Source organism: Silurus aristotelis (genome assembly GCF_946808225.1).
Source record: "Silurus aristotelis genome assembly, chromosome: 4".
Lineage (NCBI taxonomy): Eukaryota > Metazoa > Chordata > Actinopteri > Siluriformes > Siluridae > Silurus > Silurus aristotelis.
In genome coordinates this window covers 19,176,440-19,195,685 of record NC_139577.1, presented here as the reverse complement: position 1 = coordinate 19,195,685, position 19,246 = coordinate 19,176,440, and the positions used below count along the sequence as shown (strand labels likewise).

Sequence of the window (19,246 nt, the reverse complement as noted above, 5' to 3'; positions counted from 1 at the left end):
ATATATATATATATATATATATATATATATATATATATATATATATATATATATATTGTAGTGTTTGGGTGTCAGTGTACTCTCTTTTGCTGTGCTGGTTGATGACCTATATACCTATTATTTGTATTTGTATGTTGTTACTATGTTGTATGTATGTGCCCATTTAATTTTTTTCTTTGTATTTGTTAGACATATAATATACTTTACAGATGACTAATAAAAATGATAAAAACTGATTGTATCACTGCTTGCTTTTTATTCTTAGTCTTAATAATGATCATTGATTTTTCAAAAATAATTAATGATTATTTTTAAGTACTTGAGCTATTAAACCTCAAAATATAAAGAGAAAAAAGGATTACTGCTCCACACAAATTTTGAATTCTACATGAGTCATCATTTTATTCATTTGTTCATCATTTTATAAATGAAAATATTAAGGTTTAAATAAAAATATAAAAATAACTGTATTTTGCAATACAAAGCAGGTAACACTAAATAACAACAAATATAACAAAGATAATTAAAAACCGAGCCCCTCTCAGTAAGAAAGATAGATAGATAGATAGATAGATAGATAGATAGATAGATAGATAGATAGATAGATAGATAGATAGATAGATAGATAGATAGATAGATAGATAGATAGATAGATAGTCAGTCATTTATAATGTATGATATAAATAGTGTTTAAAACGTTAAAATGAATATAGATGCTTTAAAGTGTGTGACATTATGTAAGAAATTGAAATACTACTAATACCTTAGACAACCACAAATACCAATTCCTGACAGACTCACTGACAATGTGATGTTATACTGCAAATACTTGCAAATATAAATTTTCTTTTGATGCCATTTACTGTAAGATGAATTAAAAAGACAAAATGCTCAGATACACAAATGCTTAGTTACTGACAGCGACATTAAATCCTACCAATAATTTCAATCATCCAGCATTTAAGCATAGACACGATGACCAAATGCATGTGGACACGTAATCTCATCCATGTCAGCATTTGCCAACCTGTTGCCACAAAGTTGTAGAAAGAATGTCTGCTGCACATCTTTATATGCAATTAGTGCCTGACCTCTCTAACACTCTCTGGCTGTGGAGAGTTTTCCATTCAGCCAAAAGAGTGTGAGTAAGGTCAGGCACACCAAATTTAAATGGAAATCTATTTTAGATGTTTTTACTAAAACTAACTCTAACTAAATTAAATCTGGAATAGAATGTTTAAAAACCATGTTAGTGTGATGCTCAGGTGTTCACAAAGTTTTGGCCATATTGTTGAGTTAATTGTTTTAAACACAATAATAATCTTACTTACATTTTCACCTAAACAAACACTTTATTACAGTATCATGTAATATAATGTGTAAACACCACACAAGACACACATTTAATATACACCATACAGTGTAATTCATTTTAACTAATGCAATTTTTAATAAAGGCTTTTTTAATTCTCTCTCATTTTTGATCTTATCAAAGAACCATGAAGGTTGAACCACATCCTACCACATTTTTTTTGTTGTGATTTTTATTGTGATGTGATATGTGACTCCTACATTCCTAATCCTTTAAGCTCTTATGTGTTTTTCTACACACAGTAATACTTTATTTACAGCCTAATAATAGTATTGTATTATATAGAATAGTTAATTTTTTTTACACTTGGACACAATAAATAAGTTACACCACCTTATGGTAGCAAAAATAAAATAAATTCAGATGGAAAGATGGATGCCCTAGTGGCCATTAACTTTCCAGGTATACTCTTATTGGAATTTCCAACAAGTAACCCCTACAACAGTGAATTTCCCTGTCAGAAAGGGTTCCTTGTAGAAATCTTTTAAATGACGAAGACCTCTTAATTATCCAATGAATCAATGAAGACTTTTTGATAAACTTGTTTCTAATAAAGTTTAAACTATGTCTTCCCTCTATCATTCGCAGCTTCATTGACCTTTTTAGTCCCCTCTCTAGTGTTACTATGCTTGGCTTGAGTGTTACACAAATCCTGCATTTCCTCCAGGCACTCCACTAGAGCTTTCACAAACATGTCTGAAGAAGTCTCAGGGCTGTCACGGAAACTGGACACACAGAAAATGATGTGGTCTGACTGAGGATTGTAGCAGGTGCCATAGCCATTAGGGACCACAGGACCATAGCAGCAAAACATCTCTACCGTCGTAGGAACCTGCATGCAGAGATCACACTATTATGGTGTGTCTATAGTTGTCTAGTTAAAACTTGGTGTAATAATTCATTGTGGACAACTTATTAAGCTCTGTAGAATTATTTGAATACAAGTTTCTGCATTTGATTTAAAATGATATAATTTATACCAAGTAAATCTTCTCCTACCTGGCATTAATATCCCTTTCTTATTTATTACCTGTAGTTAGCATTAAGCAGTTAGCTCATGTACCTGACTTGTGGACAGAATGAATTGGTTGCTGATTACATAGGTCTCATCTGTGAAAATCTCTGGCTTCTCCAGGTTGAGCTCTTTAGAGATTTCTCGCAGTCCAAGTAAGTGATTGTCTATTGCCATTCCTGTAATTGCCTGGAAAAGAAAACAGTTTGTTTGAATTGGTCTACCAGTTTAATGACATGATATACTATGGGTGGATTTAAGTAGGAAGTTGATTAGCATATTTAATATAAATTACCAATATTGTATAATTGGTTTGGGCCTTAATAGCTTCACATAACTTCTCCATCTTCTCAGTATCCTATGCAATGAGAAAATATGGTGATGTTAATAAATAATAAATTAGGTTTATTGTTAAATCTTTTCTGTTTTTCTGTTGACACTGTTGTGTACATATGTGAACATGATTTGGAAAATCCACTATCTTCTCAGTGTTAAAACTTATTTAAAAATAGACTGATTCAAAGTGGAAAACTGCTATGTGGTCAGGATTGTGGTCCATGTCGACAAATTTTTTAAATTATTTTTGGAAGTCATGGATGCTGCATCTTCTGGACTAAAGAGGAGAGAGACCATCTGGCTTGTTATCAGCACTCAGTTCAAAAGCCCGCATCTCTGATGGTATTGGGATGAATTAGTGCCTGTGGAATTGGCAGCTTTCACATCTGGAAAGGAACCATCAATGCTGAAATGTATAAAGATTTAGAACAGCATATGCTTCCATTTAGAAGTCTTTTTCAATTAAGTACTTGTATATTTCAGCAAGACAGTTCTTAACCACGCATTGCATCAAAAGCATTTCATTGTAGAAGAGTTTGAGTGCTGAACTGTCCTACATGCAGTATAAACCGTTCACCAATTGAAAACATTTGGCGAATCATGAAATGAAAAATATGACGAGTCTACACTGTAGTAAACATTGCCTTTTCTCAATTTTTTTAGGATGTGTTGTGGCCATGAAGTTCAAACTTACTCGATTTCTTTCCTTAAATTGTTACAACCCCTCAGTTTAAACATTTAAAATGTTTCTCTATGTTCTATAGTAAACAAAATGTGGGTTTATAAGATTTGAAAATCATTGCCTTCTGTTTTTTTTTTTTACATTTTATACAGTGTCCCAACTTTTTTGGATTTGGGGTTATAGTAAATATAAGCAAAAATTGCAAAGGATAATTGAATCAAACACTACCGGGGCAGAACTCACTCTCTAATAGTACCTAAAAAAGTGTTTTATGTAAAATTTGAATTTTTAGTAAAATGTCACTGTTATGGATTTAATAAAGTTCTAACTAAACCCATCTGTAATACTATAAAGGCAGCAGTACATCAGTATACCACAAATGTGTGCAGAATGTGGTTTGGGACAGAATTTTTATTGAATGTTTATACACTTGCCAAATATTTCACAATAGCACTTTTCTACCAAAGATAAAAGAATCATATGTTAAAAAACATATTTAAAGTTACCTGGAACAAAAATATATACATAAGGAAAAATATATTATTATCTGTAACACATTTTATTAGGTGGTATTACAACCTAAAGTTATGACTAATATTATTTATCCCTTGACTGGAAATAATTATTAAAATATGATAATGCATATGATACTTGATAGTCAATTGACTGAGGCTAAATTATTATATTTACTGACATTTGTATGCAAAGTTATGATTCAAATGATAAAATCAACTTATATAATCCTGATCATATCCGTTAATTGTATCAGTCTTAATTACATACTGTCAGATTGGATTTTTTATCGGTCATGGCTTTCACAAATTCCAAGGCCTCTGCGGTAGAAGAGCGAATGTTGTCCACACGTCCCTGCTGGAAGCGGCGAATTGATGCGCTCTCGTAGGTTGGCACAGCTCTACCATGACATCTGGGCAAAGAATAGATATGTTTGTCATGAAGTGTTCTGTTGTATTGAATATTATCGATGTATTGAGAGATAGGTAAGAGAAAACTGGAAGCTGACCTGTAAAATGCAAACTGCAGAGCCACTTGTATGTAGGCGTCAGGACTCATTTTGTGTTTCTTTATGAACTCTTTGCCATAACGGTTGAACTTGTGGACATTCATGTCTAGATTTTTGACAAGCCTAAATATAAAGGGTGTATGGACTTAACATGGCAATTTATCAATTGTTATTAAGAGCCACCCAACACCTTGTAATTTCTATCCCACTACTATCTATATCACTTAAGAGAAGTAAGTGTAATGTTGGCTTGCCGTTGGAGATTGTCTGCTGACGAGGTGAGGATTTTTTGGATTTCTGTGGAACATTTCCAATGCAGGCGCCTTGGAGATGGCAACTCACTCACACTTGCTGCTCGCACCAACTTTGAAGGGCTTCCTTTCCTAAAAGTAATCCAAACACTCAGAAGTATTGAATTCTTCATTATTCTAAAGTTCAAGGTAAATCAGAATTAACAGTGTCTGGCTCTTAGTTCCAAACTCTCCAAATTATGGGATAATTACAAATGGGTTACTTAAAAAAGCATTGATTATCCAATTTTCATGTAAGCTTGATCAGTCTCTATTTGTGCTGGATCTTTGTCTTTTATTTAAACATGCATGCAAACAGCAATTTTTTTTTTACTTTTTTGTACACTATGACCAAAAGTATGTGAACACCTGACCACCACACTTAATTTAGGAACCTGTATGTAACCCTAGTTCCCTGAGGGAACGAGACGCTGCGTCAAAACGCTTTGTGAACGACTTGCATTGTCCACGCTCTGAATCACGTGTGAAATCTGGCCAATAGGCAAGTCGTGACGTCATCCGCGGGCACCGCTGCGTAAACCAGGAAGCTACAAAATGGGTGAGCGATGGTAGTGACATTAGCTTCTGAAAAAGGAAAAGGTAAGCGCTGCAGGGATGCAGGGAGTATGGCCCCTCAGGGAACTAGTACTCGAGCTGCATCGAAACGCTTTGGGAACGAGTGTCCAATCATGCCATACTGACCAGTCCCTGCCTAGTGTGTCTGAGCACAACCAGCATGCAGGACAGAGGAGCCGGGAGTGTCTCTGATGAGAGGCCACCATACCCCAGGTGGAATGAGCCTTGACTCCGAAGGGAGTGGGAAGACCAGAGGACTCATAACACAAAGAAATGGAATCCACAATCCATCTGCTGAGCGTCTGCTAATTGGCCGGAAAAATGTTTCCTATAAGGGCCATAGCAGACAAACAGCTGTTCCCACTTTCTCCATGGACTTGTCTTGTGTAAGTATGTGTCCAGTGCTCACCAGGGCTAGGAAAGGAGGAGGACAGAATGCCTGCAAAGACAGATGAGTGAGCTGCAGACACTTTGGGCGCATACCCAGGTTTAGGGTCGGAAAAAAGCACTGGCCAAGCCAGGGGCAAACTCCAGGAGAGACAGGGCCACGGTACGAGCCTGTAGGTCCCCGACCCTCTTAAGGAAGGAAATTGCCAGAAGAAAGGCGGTCTTAATTGACAGATACCTAAGGGCTACCTAGGCCAAGTGCTCAAAGGGTGGGCTCAGATAGAGCCACCAGCACAACGGCCAAGTCCCACACAAGCACTCTGGGTCATATCCTGAGCCTTAGCCTCCGGGTGCCGCGTAGGAAACGTGTCACAAAGGGGTGTTTTCCCAGTGACTTTCCTGCAGGCGGGGTACAATAAGCTGCGATAGCGAACTTGTAAACCTATAGGGTTGAAGGAGCCAATCCTGTGGCAAACTGCAAAAACTCCAGAACTGAACCGACCGGGATGTTGAGCCTCAGAGCCCACAGCTTTCATAACTCTGGGCAGGGGTAAACCAGGGTTCCCCCTGCCTGTGAGTGGAGATCCCTTCTGTGAGAAATTGACGAGCTCCTTTCTGGCGGATTCTCTCTAGAACTCCCGAGAACAGTGCGATAGGGGAAAGGCGTACAGACGTAGCCTAGGCCACGTCTGCACCATGGTGTCCAGCCCCAGTGCAAAGTCTCCTGAGTCACAAACAGATTCACCTGGGCCTGGAATATAAACTGCTCTCAACAAGAGGAGTTTTTCCTGGGACCACAGGAGGATCTGCCGTGCCAGCCTGTACAAGGTGCGAGACCAGAGACCCCCCTGGTGGTTGATGTACGAGACCACCGACAAGTTGTCCGTTTGAACCAACACATGATGGCCCTTGAGGTCTGGAAGGAAATGCAACAATGTTTGAAGCACGGCCAGCATCTCTAGGCAATTAACATCCCATGTCTAATGGGGCCTTTGCCAGAGACCTTGGGCAGATTGGCCACTTATTACCACTCCCCAGTCCATGAAGGACGCATCTGTTGCAAGCGTTATGCAACCCTGAGACAGGAACCCGGGATCTCTACACACATCTAAGGCACATCGGGGGCGCCGCATGACCTTGATCGTACAGAGTAAATTGCCCCTCCGAGAGAACCCTCGATCTCAAAAACCACTGAAACATCTCGATGCTGGACTGCCAGCTGGTCTAATTGAGACTGTATCAACCAATTATCTATATAATTTAGAATACGGATGCCCTGAAGTCTCAGCGAGGTCAGTGGCGCATCCACACAATTTGTGAAGTAAGCTTTGGTATTGGTAAGTTTCAGCCCCGAAAGCAAACCTCAGGAATCTTTCTGTGAGCTGGAAGGATGGATACATGAAAGTATGCATCCTTCAGCTCTACCGTGACAAACCAGTGTAAAAGTGATCGGGTCAGCTGACAAAGATAGGACCCTTTGTCTTTTTTGGGAACCATGATGTACCAGCTGTAGAACCCAAATTTTTTGTCTAATGGAGGGACCACCTCAATGGCCTCCTTCCTCAGGAGAGTATCTACTTTTTATTCCATGACCAGAGATTTTGTTGGGAGTGACGAGGATGGACTAGATTAGAAATTAGTTTATTAGAGGGACAGCCCATGTAGGATGTTTTGGTGACAAGGTGAGGGAGGCGAGATAGTCACTTAAGGGAATCACTCTCTTGAGACTGACATCTGGTGTGCCTAGAGCTGGAGGCAAGTACCCGGGGCATCATCCCATAACCACACTCTTTTGGTCCAAATATACTAAAGTGTAGGGAGATTTTAGGACTAAAGAGTGGGCCAAAAATGGCTTAGCCCAAGATCTAGACACCTCGGTGTACAGGTCCGGAAAAAAGGGCAGACCCCGGCGTGGATGCAGAAAACACTCGTCGAGCTTACTGGGCGGGCAAACTTTCTGCTGATTGGCTGGCCAATCAAATCAAGCTTGGCAACAACTCGGGTCACCACCTTTAACAACTCTTAGAACAGGACTGGCTGAATGTCTTAGGGTTCACCGACTTCCATGCTCCCCTCCTCATAGGAAGGGAGGTTGAGCTGTGCACTCTCCTCGCAAAGAAAAGAAACTGCCAAAATGTGTGCTTTCGAAGTTTGGGATCGAGCACTGGACCTGGCAGGTGAGGAGGGAAAAAGGGACAAGCTCATCTCCAGACCTTCTGCCAGGTCCATTTACAAGCCCCAGGTCCTTGAAAGACACTTTGCCTCAGCAAAAGAATGGGACCACAACCACAAGTAGTGGGAGCACCCTCCTCAAAGAGTGATCTCCACCCTCCGGAAAGAGTGCTTACTTTTTTTTTCGACATTTACCACTAACCAAGAACAAACACATAGAGTGCTTCATTAACAAACAGAATCTAGCGCCGGTTTTACTCCCTGTGCTTTTTATAGCTTTCTAGTCATGACATTACCGAGCCGGTGATGCCGCACTGTCCATGGACCTAATAACACCTAATAACGTGATTCAGAGTGTGGACAACGCAGAAGCGTTCCCAAAGTGTTGTTGACGCAGCTTGAGTTCCTGAAGGGGAAATACGTTTTAGTTGTACATTTCCATCTCACTTCTTGTTCAAAAGCTATAGTATTTAGATGCAACTGTAAATATATAAATAATAAATAAATAAAAATAAATATAATGCTTAATGTACATTAAGTGTAAGTCTATTCTATCTGCCTGTCATCATTTAAACTCTCAAAATTCTAAATGTACTACTGTCATGCAGTATTGCCATGCAATTTTAAGTCTGTAATGACAAAAGGCAGAATACAGAATTATATATCAAATGAAAACTTACATGTATTTTAGTAAATATTCTGTGCACTGTACCAGCACGATTCCCTCAAAGGGTGAATGTTCACAAACAACACCACAGCACCCATCTGCACCTACTATAAACTGAGATTCACCAAATAACTTCAGACATAATCCACACTTTAAAATAATTACATATTGCTGGGTGGCACTTCATGTTTATTCTTTACCTGCATGGGTTTGTCATACCAGCGGTTTCCTCCATTCTTGTCTTTCCCTCCTCCATGAAGCATCATCATGGCTCGGTTTGTGTCACTCAGATCCATGCCACATGGTTCATCCAAGCACACCAAACAAAGGCAGCGCTCAATCATATCCAAAGAGTCCCTGTTGGTAGAATCTGACCGTGGAATAAATTTGTGCATAATTATGTTTTTTTTGTTTAGATTTTATTTTGTGTTCATCCATTACTCTAAATAATAACACCAGTAAACAAATTAAAAGTCAATGCCTGCTTAAAAATTGATAAGTTTATTTATTTACTTTATTGTTGTGGCCTATCAAAAAGCCATTTGAATGAGTGATTGGGAAGTTTTTTTTTTGATGACTAATCTAATCCAAATATTTCTTTGCATTTTATTAAAAATTCTCACTAGATTTTTCAGAGAACATTTCCTGATCTTAGAACGTTGGACTGCAAGATGCATAAACCTTCAACATCTGACCTTGAATGAGAGCACTACGAGCTTCTGCCCATTCAGTCCGTCCATCTGAGGTGAGCAATCCAATAAGAGGGGAGTTTTCCTCCTCACTCTCAGCCATCCTCATTATCTTCAGCAGCTGAGTGAACAGATCTTTCTCATTGAGCCGCCGGAAGTTGATAACCACATCAAGAACAAAAAACTAGGGAGAAAAAAGTTGTACATTTACACAATTATTTGATTTCTTACAGATTGTACATAAAATTAGATACTAACTTCCATTTTGAATAGAATAACAGATGCTTAATGAGTGACTGCAACTTTAAGGGCATTAAAATGGATTGTCTTGTACATAATTAAAAACAGCTGAAGCATAAAGATGATTAAAACCAATCCTCATTAAGTCAGTAGTGAGCACCTGTTTAGAGGACCTTGATTATTAATTATGTTGTAGAACAGAAAAACAACTGCCCATGAAAGTTGTCCATCAACTTTATTATGGTCTTATTTAGATAGCTTGCCTCTGTTCCATATCCGATTGTTTTAAGTGTAACAAACAAGTGAATCATCATGTAGAGCCTGATTCTCCTAAGCATGTGCACTGAGGGTCCTACCTGGTTTTTACAGGCCACTATTATATGCTCTGGTTCTGGCATTACAAAGCTTTTCTGAGCCACCAGGGTGTCTGTCTTTGGACCGGGTAGGCGGTAGGAGGAGAAGAGCTTGTAGTACTGCTCCATACATAGTGGTGTGCCAGCTAATTGGCCACGTGCAAAGTCCACTGGTAGGGCATGTCTGCAAATTAGAACACGAACAGATTATTGTAAAGAGCACTAGGAACCTTCTAATAAATATACTGCCTTGCTGTCAAGTATAATGTTCTACTATTAGCAAGACCTACCCATCAATCAGACACTTGTATTCTAATACACCTGAAATTAGATGAGCTGCAAATCTGTTGAGGAGAGAAGAAAGGGTAGAAAATTTGATTTACAACAGTTAGTCCAGAATGCAGCAGCCAGAGTTCTAACAAGTTCGGTCACTTTAAACTCAATTAGTCTCAATTCTTTAGTTCTCTGAATGATTTTTTGAGTGACAAAAATAAATAGTCCTCTTAAAAGGTATGGGAATAGCAATTTAAATTATTTTCTGTTATCCATACAAACTGAAAGCATTTGAACATTAAAATTAAATGTTGACAAATCAACATTGCGCTGTTGGTTTGAATATGCACATTTTTCAAGTAATAACAATATTGGAAGATATGACTGATGTGTTTTGTTGCCTTGATGTGCCTTTGTAAGATATATTTTTAAACAATAAAACAGCTCTGAGAGAGAATCAAGTCATTTTGAAGCTGATAAATTGATTAGAGCTATTGAACAAGCATTGGGCATAGCCAGTGCAATGATTTTGAATGTGCAACAACCATACTAATACAAGTTCTCCAAATAAAAAACAGCAATTGATGAGAAGATTTGAGTTATTATTATTTACAGTAGGAAGAAAAAAAATAAAAAATAACCCAGTAAAATCACTGGCCACACTTTGAGGAAGACTTTGGGAGCAGAAACATACAGGCCATACTACAAGATGTAAACTACTCATCTGTACTAACAATTGTAAAGTTAGTTGTAATTCGTTGTTAATGATTCTCAAGAAATACAGCGATAAGCCATAAACGGTCTGCAGTTGAAAACATCAAAGTGAGAAGGAAGAAAAAACCTGCTAATGACCAAAAATGGCTTGAACTTGGATGGCACAGGTTCACTAATCTTTATTGCTAATGTAAATCATGATGGTATAGTAACAGAATAAATCCACAAATGTATTAAATCATTCTGCTTGCTAATGTACAAAGAAATGCATCAAATATTGTTGGGAAGAACCTCATCATGCAGCAAGACAATGACCCAGAACACACTGCCAACAGTGTGACCCAGACATTGTGCCAGAACAACAATGCCAACTTCATCTGTGGAAATGAAAGCTTTTAGACTAAAGTCAATCAACAGACCTTAATCCACTTAGTAATGTATTTCATTTAAACAAACAACAATTAAAAGAAAAATTTACACCAAAAGTTGTGTGGCCTGCCACCAAGATCTTCCTTATCTTCTGTCCTATTAATAATTTCTTTCTATCAAACACAAATAACTTCTGTGTATAACAAAACTAAATAATTTGCTGTGCCAATACTTTTAGAGGAAACTGCATGTGGTATACACTGTTGGCCTGTGTTAAAAAAAAATGAAGGACGCCAAGATCCAGATGTAATATTTAATTGTTCTGCTTCCTCCACCATGTTTAATACCTGAGTACATCACTTTGGGTCGTGAAGTTCTGCTTTGGGAAGACCATAGCAGGGCTTGAGTAAACAGGTAGTGCTAATCTGTTATTCAAATACATATCTTCAACCCAGTAGTCATATACCTGAAAACAAACAAAATTATATTTATACTTTTGTTATTACAAAACAAAATGTTTACATGATATGTATCAGTACACTGCCTGCATGTCATGCTTTAATAGTTACATTTAGATGAGCCACTACCCAGTTAATCTATATTTTAAAGGAGGTAAAACGTGTATTTCACAGACAAAAATGTAGTAAATTTCTCCAGAAATTTACCCAGTTAGCTTTAATTTCTCTTCTTTGCAGTAGTTTTCTCTGAAGTCTCTCTCCCAGCCCACCAGGTGCTCCAAAATGGTCAGTAATAGCCTTGGTCATTCTGAACTGTTCTTCAGAGATCAAATGTCTCATGCATTTTAAATACATATCTAATGTTTGCTGTAACGGTGGCACAGGCAATTTGGGTAGGCCCTAAATGTACAAGATTAGACATAGAGAGTTACAACAGAATTACTGCTTTATATTTTTCAAGATATCAGATAAATTGTATATATGTATATCTTTCTATTTATTGGTAGTAATTGGGGATTATTTAAATGATTGATTTTTTTTTATAAATCATATACAAATTACATGCTTGATTAAATGCTTAAAGGTTAAAGGTATGTTAGTTTTGCTTAAGAGTTGAAATACCATAATTTTAATCGCATGCTATTAATGTTGGGTAAAATGAAATATTTTAAGTTACACAATAAAATCACTTTTTTTTTTTAATTCCTATAATAATAGTAGTCAAAATATACTTTACACTGTCATCCTTTTGTTCCCTTGATGGCTTTTTATCCAAAACGGGCATGCTCCAGAGCTTAATCAGACATGAGGAAATAGCAAAAACACTCTTAGAATTTCCTTCACCCTCTAAAATACATGAAGCCCCGATGTTTATCAGTGAAAATGTTTTCTAAGTTGCAGGATCTTCTCTTAATTAAAGCCAAATTATAAGCATATACTTGGTAAATCAACATCCCTAAAGTGTGGATTTAAAATAGATTATAGATTAATGGATGTAAAACTAGAATGTAAAGTATTTTTTCAGAGCTGTGTACTTACCAGAAGGTCGCAGTCGCGTTTTGAAATTCTTAAAAAGTTTTTTAAAGAAAGGAAAGAGCCGTTCCTCTGTCGTTTCCTCTGAAGCCTGTTTGCGCCCCATGTATAGCAGGTCCACTCGGGAGAGATGCTCGAAGCTCCTCCCACCAACCTTCATGCGTCAAGCGCAATATTGGCATCTGTGTGTGCGTCTGAAACCCTGTATTGCCTACTGTCTCAATATACTGTTTGGATTCTATTGCAGTATGTGTAGTATGATGTTTCGGGCAATTTTGCCTTGTTTGCTTTAAAAAGTGATATAGTACACAAGGCAATAACGCAATTCATTCATTCATTAATTTCATTTCTTGGTATGCAATAATAATCTTCATTATTGAGTTTAGGACAATTTATTGAACGGGTTACGCGTGATAATTACTGGGAAAATTATGATTGATTGTATTTGTTTATCAGACAGGCGATCCTGACAGTTGTGGATGTGCAGCTATAAGCTTAGTACGGAATGTCTGGACTGACATTAACAAAAATAAAGTGGATACACTTTTTTATTCAGTGTATCACAAATAATTATAAGTAGTGCGGTATACACCTTAAATGAATGTATTAACCACTGAAAACACAGCAGCTGTCCCAGTCCTCTTTGTTTTTTGGAAGGGACAGCAATACATAAAAGAAACTTACAATAACCTGTGAATTTAACTTGCTTTAATATTTCTGATTTCGCACAGGAGACAGTTTTCTTTTCCGTACAGAAGTAATGAATACCCAAATACCATTAGAAAAAATACATGCACGCGAAGCGAAAAAAAGGAGAAAAGAGAAAAAGATTGCTTCCAATATATCATTTTATTTATGTACACTTGATATACACATTATGTACATTTGTGGTTAACGCATTCCAGAAACACACCCTGACAACGTCAAGAGATTACATAAAGACAGTGGACACGCAGGATAGGCTACACATGAGATCCATCATATAATCCATCACATTGTCACGTGATATTGCATATTAGTGATAGCAGCACAGACCTGGCAAAACAACAATAATGTAAGCCTGTTTTATTAACGACGCACGTTTTTTTCCACGTGTGCGTTTATTTATATCCCTGAACGCATTTTTAAAAACATTGATAAACTAAGCAAACTAAATATAATGCACAATGAGAGATTTAAAAAGAAATCGAAGGAGATAGTCACAATTATGCGGATAACATAATATGGTATTCCGTGTGTAAAAGAAATAATACGTGAAGCGATTGATTCTTCAGCAAACATGTGCTAAGTATATGATTTTGAGTTACACAGGGTATATTTTTTTATGTTGCAAATTTTGCATGAGTGTGAAAGGATTTCTATGCAAGTGGCTAGACTACACAGTGAAGACTGGTTCTCCAGACAGAGGTAAAGCCTACTTCTGGGTTTAATTGAGTAGATGTTAAATGTGTGTCCAGGAAATCGACACAATACTGATTATGAGTGTTTATGCATAATCGAGTTCAGATGTTTCCTCTTGGGGGTATGATCTGGAGTTTCCAGCAAATATACCGTTTTCGTCCACAGGCAGACAGTTGTCCGTTGTGTTATAGCCCTTCTTATTTTTCTTGGCTTGGCACTCTTCTAGTCTGATACTGTCGTAGAGGCCTGTGGCTCCTTCCTCCAGCAGCATGTTCCTCTCGGAGTGAGACGGCTTCATGAGGGACACGTTGCGCAACAGGAGCAGCGCTGGCGCGTAAAGCACGTTGGCGAGGCCCATACCCAGGTTGAGCTGCACAAAGCCCAGGTCGTGCACTATTTTACCAGCTACAATTGGACCCAAAGCGTAGGCAACGCAGTAGGAGATGTCCGCAATGGCGTACACACTGCCGTACACAGAGACGTAGCGCACATCAACCAGAAATGCAAGTGTGGGCAACAGCGCGGTGTCCACCAGCGCAATGCCAAAGCAGATGCCGCACAAGGGGATAATAAGTTGCTCAAAGTTTTTGCATGCTGGCACCGTGCAGGAGCTGGCACCTATTATAACCATGCCAAGAGCACCATAAAACCATTGTAAGTGTGGGTGTCGCGCTGCCAGCTTTACAGTTATGTACACACCTAAAATATGAGGCAAGAAAGCTGGTAACCAGGTCAGACCGATTTGCCACTGGGATGCGTCCATGGTTTCCTCCATCCAGTTCGCGATGGTTGGCTCCAGAAACGCAAGGGGGATGTTACACGTGGTCAGTGCACCCGCCACCACTGCTATATAGGGATCAATCATTAGTCTGTGAATAGGTGTGCCAATTGGCCTGTTTTCCCTGACCCTGCTGGAGAATGGTTTAAGGACTGTCAAGCACAAAATTCCGTCGGCTAGACAGACACATGCGAGGGCGAGGAAAGGAACGCGCTTCCCTGCAAACTCGTAAAGCACCCCGCCGAAGGGGGGCGCCGCCAGACTGCCGAAGGATATGAATGCCAGGGCGATTCCTAGAGCTCGACTTCTCTCGGCCTCCTCTGTGTATTTGTCTGCTATCATAGCGATCCCTGATGTGTCTGCGAAAGCCGAGCCGAGACCCTGCAGACTCCGCGCCGCGAAAAGGGTCGCGTAGTTTTCAGCGAAGGCAAAAATACACGTCGAAACAAACATGATGGAAAGTCCAATTAAAAGTGGTATGTCGTATCCCACGCGGTCTATGAAAGTTCCCGTCAAAGGATTGACAAGAAGCTGCAAAATGGCTTTGGATGCAAACAGGACACCGATCTGCATGTCGAAGTTTTCTGTGCTGTTGCTGGAGTTGCTTGATTCACTTTCTAGGTTGGCCAAATAATCTGGCACGATCGGCACGATCACCATGTAAAGCATATTATCTAACAAAAGTGCCACACACACGATTACTAGAATAATCCTCCGTTGTCGTTCAGGATCTTGTATAGCAGTGCCTAGTTGTTTAGTTTTCTCGCCCATCTCGGAGAGTTTAAACGCCGCGGATTGCGCCAAGCCACCGAATCCCTCTTCAGCCATTATTCACACTTTTTCTTGTTTCAACACAAACACGATAAGAGCTTTCCAACTCTGTGCTTTTTTTTTTTCCTACAGACGGAATTTGTTTTCAAATGAACTATCAAGCCGCGGTTATCTAATAAACTTTTCCTGCTTTACCTTCGCACGCTGCGCTCCTTCATTGCGCTCGTTTTTCTCCTCCGCTGATTTGAACACGTTTTATCGTCGGCGGTAAAGTTTCAGTGCCACTCGAAGCGACATTCATGAAGAGAACTCAGACACTTGCGCGTTTAGTTCAGTTTAGTAATTCACCGGGTCGTGTCCCATGGTGTGATTAGTTGTCTTTTTGGAGACCGTGGGTGCACCAAGTCGAAATAGCGCTTGTTTTCACCTGAATAGATAAACACCTACAGGCATGCCGTCACCCAGCTGAGCTCACTACTGCTGGTGCTGCTGTGGGTGAGACACTCGCTTGTGTGCTTGCCGATTCCATTCAATTTTTTTTTCCAAGGATGTGACGCACTTATTTCTTGCCCCCCAGTGGTTCCCCAATCAGCCCTATTTATTAAGCTTATTTAACTCAACAGCATATTAAAGCCACGCCCTTTAGATAAATGCGTCCGTTATAAATGAACATTATTTTAATAGCTGTTTTTAAATACCATGGTGCACTGCTAAACATTAAATATTTTTTCCCACTGTTTAACTATAGAGTAATAGAAATGAACATTAATATGCACTAACATTTCCTAAATTTATTCAGTTGGGGATTGTGGAACTTTCACTTTGCTAATTGCTCCGTGAATCACATTGCAGTAATTGCTGTGATTGTTTCTGAATTACCTATTCAGATTTTAATTACGGAAATGCATTTGAGAAATAATAGGATATAAAATAAAAAATAAATAGGTACATTAATTAAAAAAAAAAAAAAATCTGCAGAGTTACTTCTTATTGGTTATTATAAACAGCTGTTCTTAGGCAAGAGCAAAACGAAAAACTAACCCTTTCATGTGTAACTATAAACTGTGTATCTAATTTCTTCTGCATGCAATATTGCACTTTAAATGACTATGCAATTTTATAATTTATACATGGTGCAGTGGGGAGAACTGACCTTTTCAAGACATGCTTTAAAAAGTCTTATTCAAAAAAGTATTTGCAAAACTACTTGTAAATGTTGTAAAGTGGAAAACACTGTCATTGACGTTATTTGCAGTGGTTAAAAAGAATTCCTGTACATATGAATATCTATGTGTGTAGTTTTTCCGGTTGAGAATGCTGCTGGGCTTCAGCACCACAGTGAAATGGACAGCTACAAAATATGCAAAATTTGTTTTTATTTAACTTTAGCCTTTCATTGAACCTTTAACCTTATTCACCTTACACATTTACAGCCGTTACACAATGCTGCTTTCGTAGTTAAATGCAGTGACATTTCAAAAGAAATGCTCTTACAACACATTTCACAAAGTTTCTTAATTCTTTTGACAATGTAACATATATAATTGCACTTTGGGGTTTGGCGCCATCTCGAGTTAAAGTAAATTTCATCAACGAGTTCTGATGATTTTTTTCTAAGAAAGGCAATAGTGACATCTAGAGAATTTGGGGAAGTAGAGCGCGTATTACCAATACGTACAATTCAGGACAGTTTATAAATCAACGCAAACAGACTGACTTTAAAAGAGGCGTGAATTTCTTTGGAAATGTATTATTAAAAAAACATTAGGGAAATACGACATGTGCAGTTGGGCACATCCAACTGGATCTAGCATAAAACTATACCAACAGAGTCTTTATTAAAACACATTGGTGTTTCGGTTGAATAATGGGAGAACAACACTCTGTGCAGGTCTGTTCTTAGTCGAAAATGTAGACACATTAAATGAGCTAATTTAATGATCCAACTTTGTGTGAACTTGGAACCAAAGCTCAACTGTTGTGGATTCTGACTAATATTCTTTAAAACACATTTAAATTTATATATATATATATATATATATATATATATATATATATATATATATATATATATATATATATATATATATATATATATATATATATATATATATGTGTATATATTTTTGTATAAACTATAAATTATACTGTCAATAACATGGCAAATGAGTGTAACAGAATGCAAGGTTAAAATAGGCTACACTGGCAACAATTATTAATGGTGCACTGCATTCTTTTTATGGTTCTATGTCACACGTATTTCATTAGATGCTCTAAAATGATCACTGTGATTATTAACCTTTTATTTGACATCCTGTATGGCAGTCGCTTGCATAACTTGATGTTACGTGGATTACAGACAGAAATATCCCTCAATAATTCAGGGCTCTTAGCTCAGTGTATTTCCTGACATATTGTACAATTTGGCCTTACATGATTTCACCTGACCTACTAGAGATGCATCAAGTGTAATCTTATATTCTGATATACAGTCTTACTGTAAATAATAAAAAAGTTGTCTCTCTCTCTCTCTCTCTCTCTCTCTCTCTCTCTCTCTCTCTCGCTCTCTCTCTCTCTCTCTCTCTCTCTCTCTCTCTATATATATATATATATATATATATATATATATATATATATATATATATATGTATATATATATATATATATACACACACACACGTTTATATATATATATATATATATATATATATATATATATATATATATATATATATATATATATATATATATATATATACACGTTTATACATATAAAATATATATAAACGTGTGTATTTTATATATATATATATATATATATATATATATATATATATATATATATATATATATATATATATATATATATATATACACGTTTATACATATAAAATATATATAAATAAATCAAAAGATTTAAATAAATATAATAAATATAATAAATATAATTTCTTAAATCCATTTGTTAGACCCCATTTGGTTAATACAGTTGTGTATGTAAGTGTATTTTCTACTTAACTGTTCTACTTCTTTCAGCATACTTTAACAAAAGTCTTATTTTCTTCTAACCTTTATTCATTCACTTCAACATATCACCTCGATATGTTGAATTGTTAGAATTTGATCCTTTTAAGAGAAAATCCTGAAGTTTGACATAAAACGCTAAAGAATCCATAGCGCTAGTGTTAGCCGCTAACAAAGAAGTGTCTAGCAGCTAACATTAGCACTATTGATTGAGTAGCCACAGTAACAAAACACTAACTTCATTTTCTTTTTTATACCCCTGGCATTGCTGTGTATGTTTTTAGGTTTAATAATAAAAAAAAATGGACACTACACAACAGTGTGAGGTGCAGACTAACAAACATTTTAACTATGTTCCGCACAAAAAACCAAAACCAAAAAGTCCTGTACCCTCCAAAATGTATATATATATATATATATATATATATATATATATATATATACACACACACACACACACACACACACACACACACACACACACACACACACACACACACACACACACACACACGTGTTGTCCGGTGTGTGTGTATAGAGTACCAAAAGAAAGAGTGTCGTTAATAATTATTTGTTTAGAAAATTGTGATTTAAGTGTTGATTATTTAAAGAAGAATTGTTGAGAAACA

At 37.4% G+C, this 19,246-nt stretch overlaps 2 protein-coding genes across 2 annotated transcripts; both read right to left on the bottom strand.

The window, feature by feature from the left end:
* Positions 1–590: 590 nt before the first annotated feature.
* On the bottom strand, positions 591–11,924 carry chata (choline O-acetyltransferase a). Its single transcript, XM_083539415.1, has 13 exons — positions 11,819–11,924; positions 11,501–11,619; positions 10,088–10,141; positions 9,801–9,981; positions 9,211–9,388; positions 8,716–8,885; positions 8,529–8,629; positions 4,678–4,806; positions 4,424–4,546; positions 4,186–4,327; positions 2,680–2,742; positions 2,436–2,573; positions 591–2,204 (listed from the first exon to the last, which is right to left on the bottom strand). The coding sequence occupies exons 1-13, from the start codon at positions 11,915–11,917 to the stop codon at positions 1,935–1,937; spliced, it is 1,767 nt and encodes a 588-aa protein (XP_083395541.1). The 5' UTR covers positions 11,918–11,924; the 3' UTR covers positions 591–1,934.
* A 1,571-nt stretch (positions 11,925–13,495) lies between these two features.
* Positions 13,496–16,095, bottom strand: LOC310725000 (putative vesicular acetylcholine transporter-A). The gene has a single exon (XM_083539541.1). The coding sequence runs from the start codon at positions 15,648–15,650 to the stop codon at positions 14,130–14,132; it is 1,521 nt and encodes a 506-aa protein (XP_083395667.1). The 5' UTR covers positions 15,651–16,095; the 3' UTR covers positions 13,496–14,129.
* Positions 16,096–19,246: the final 3,151 nt, after the last annotated feature.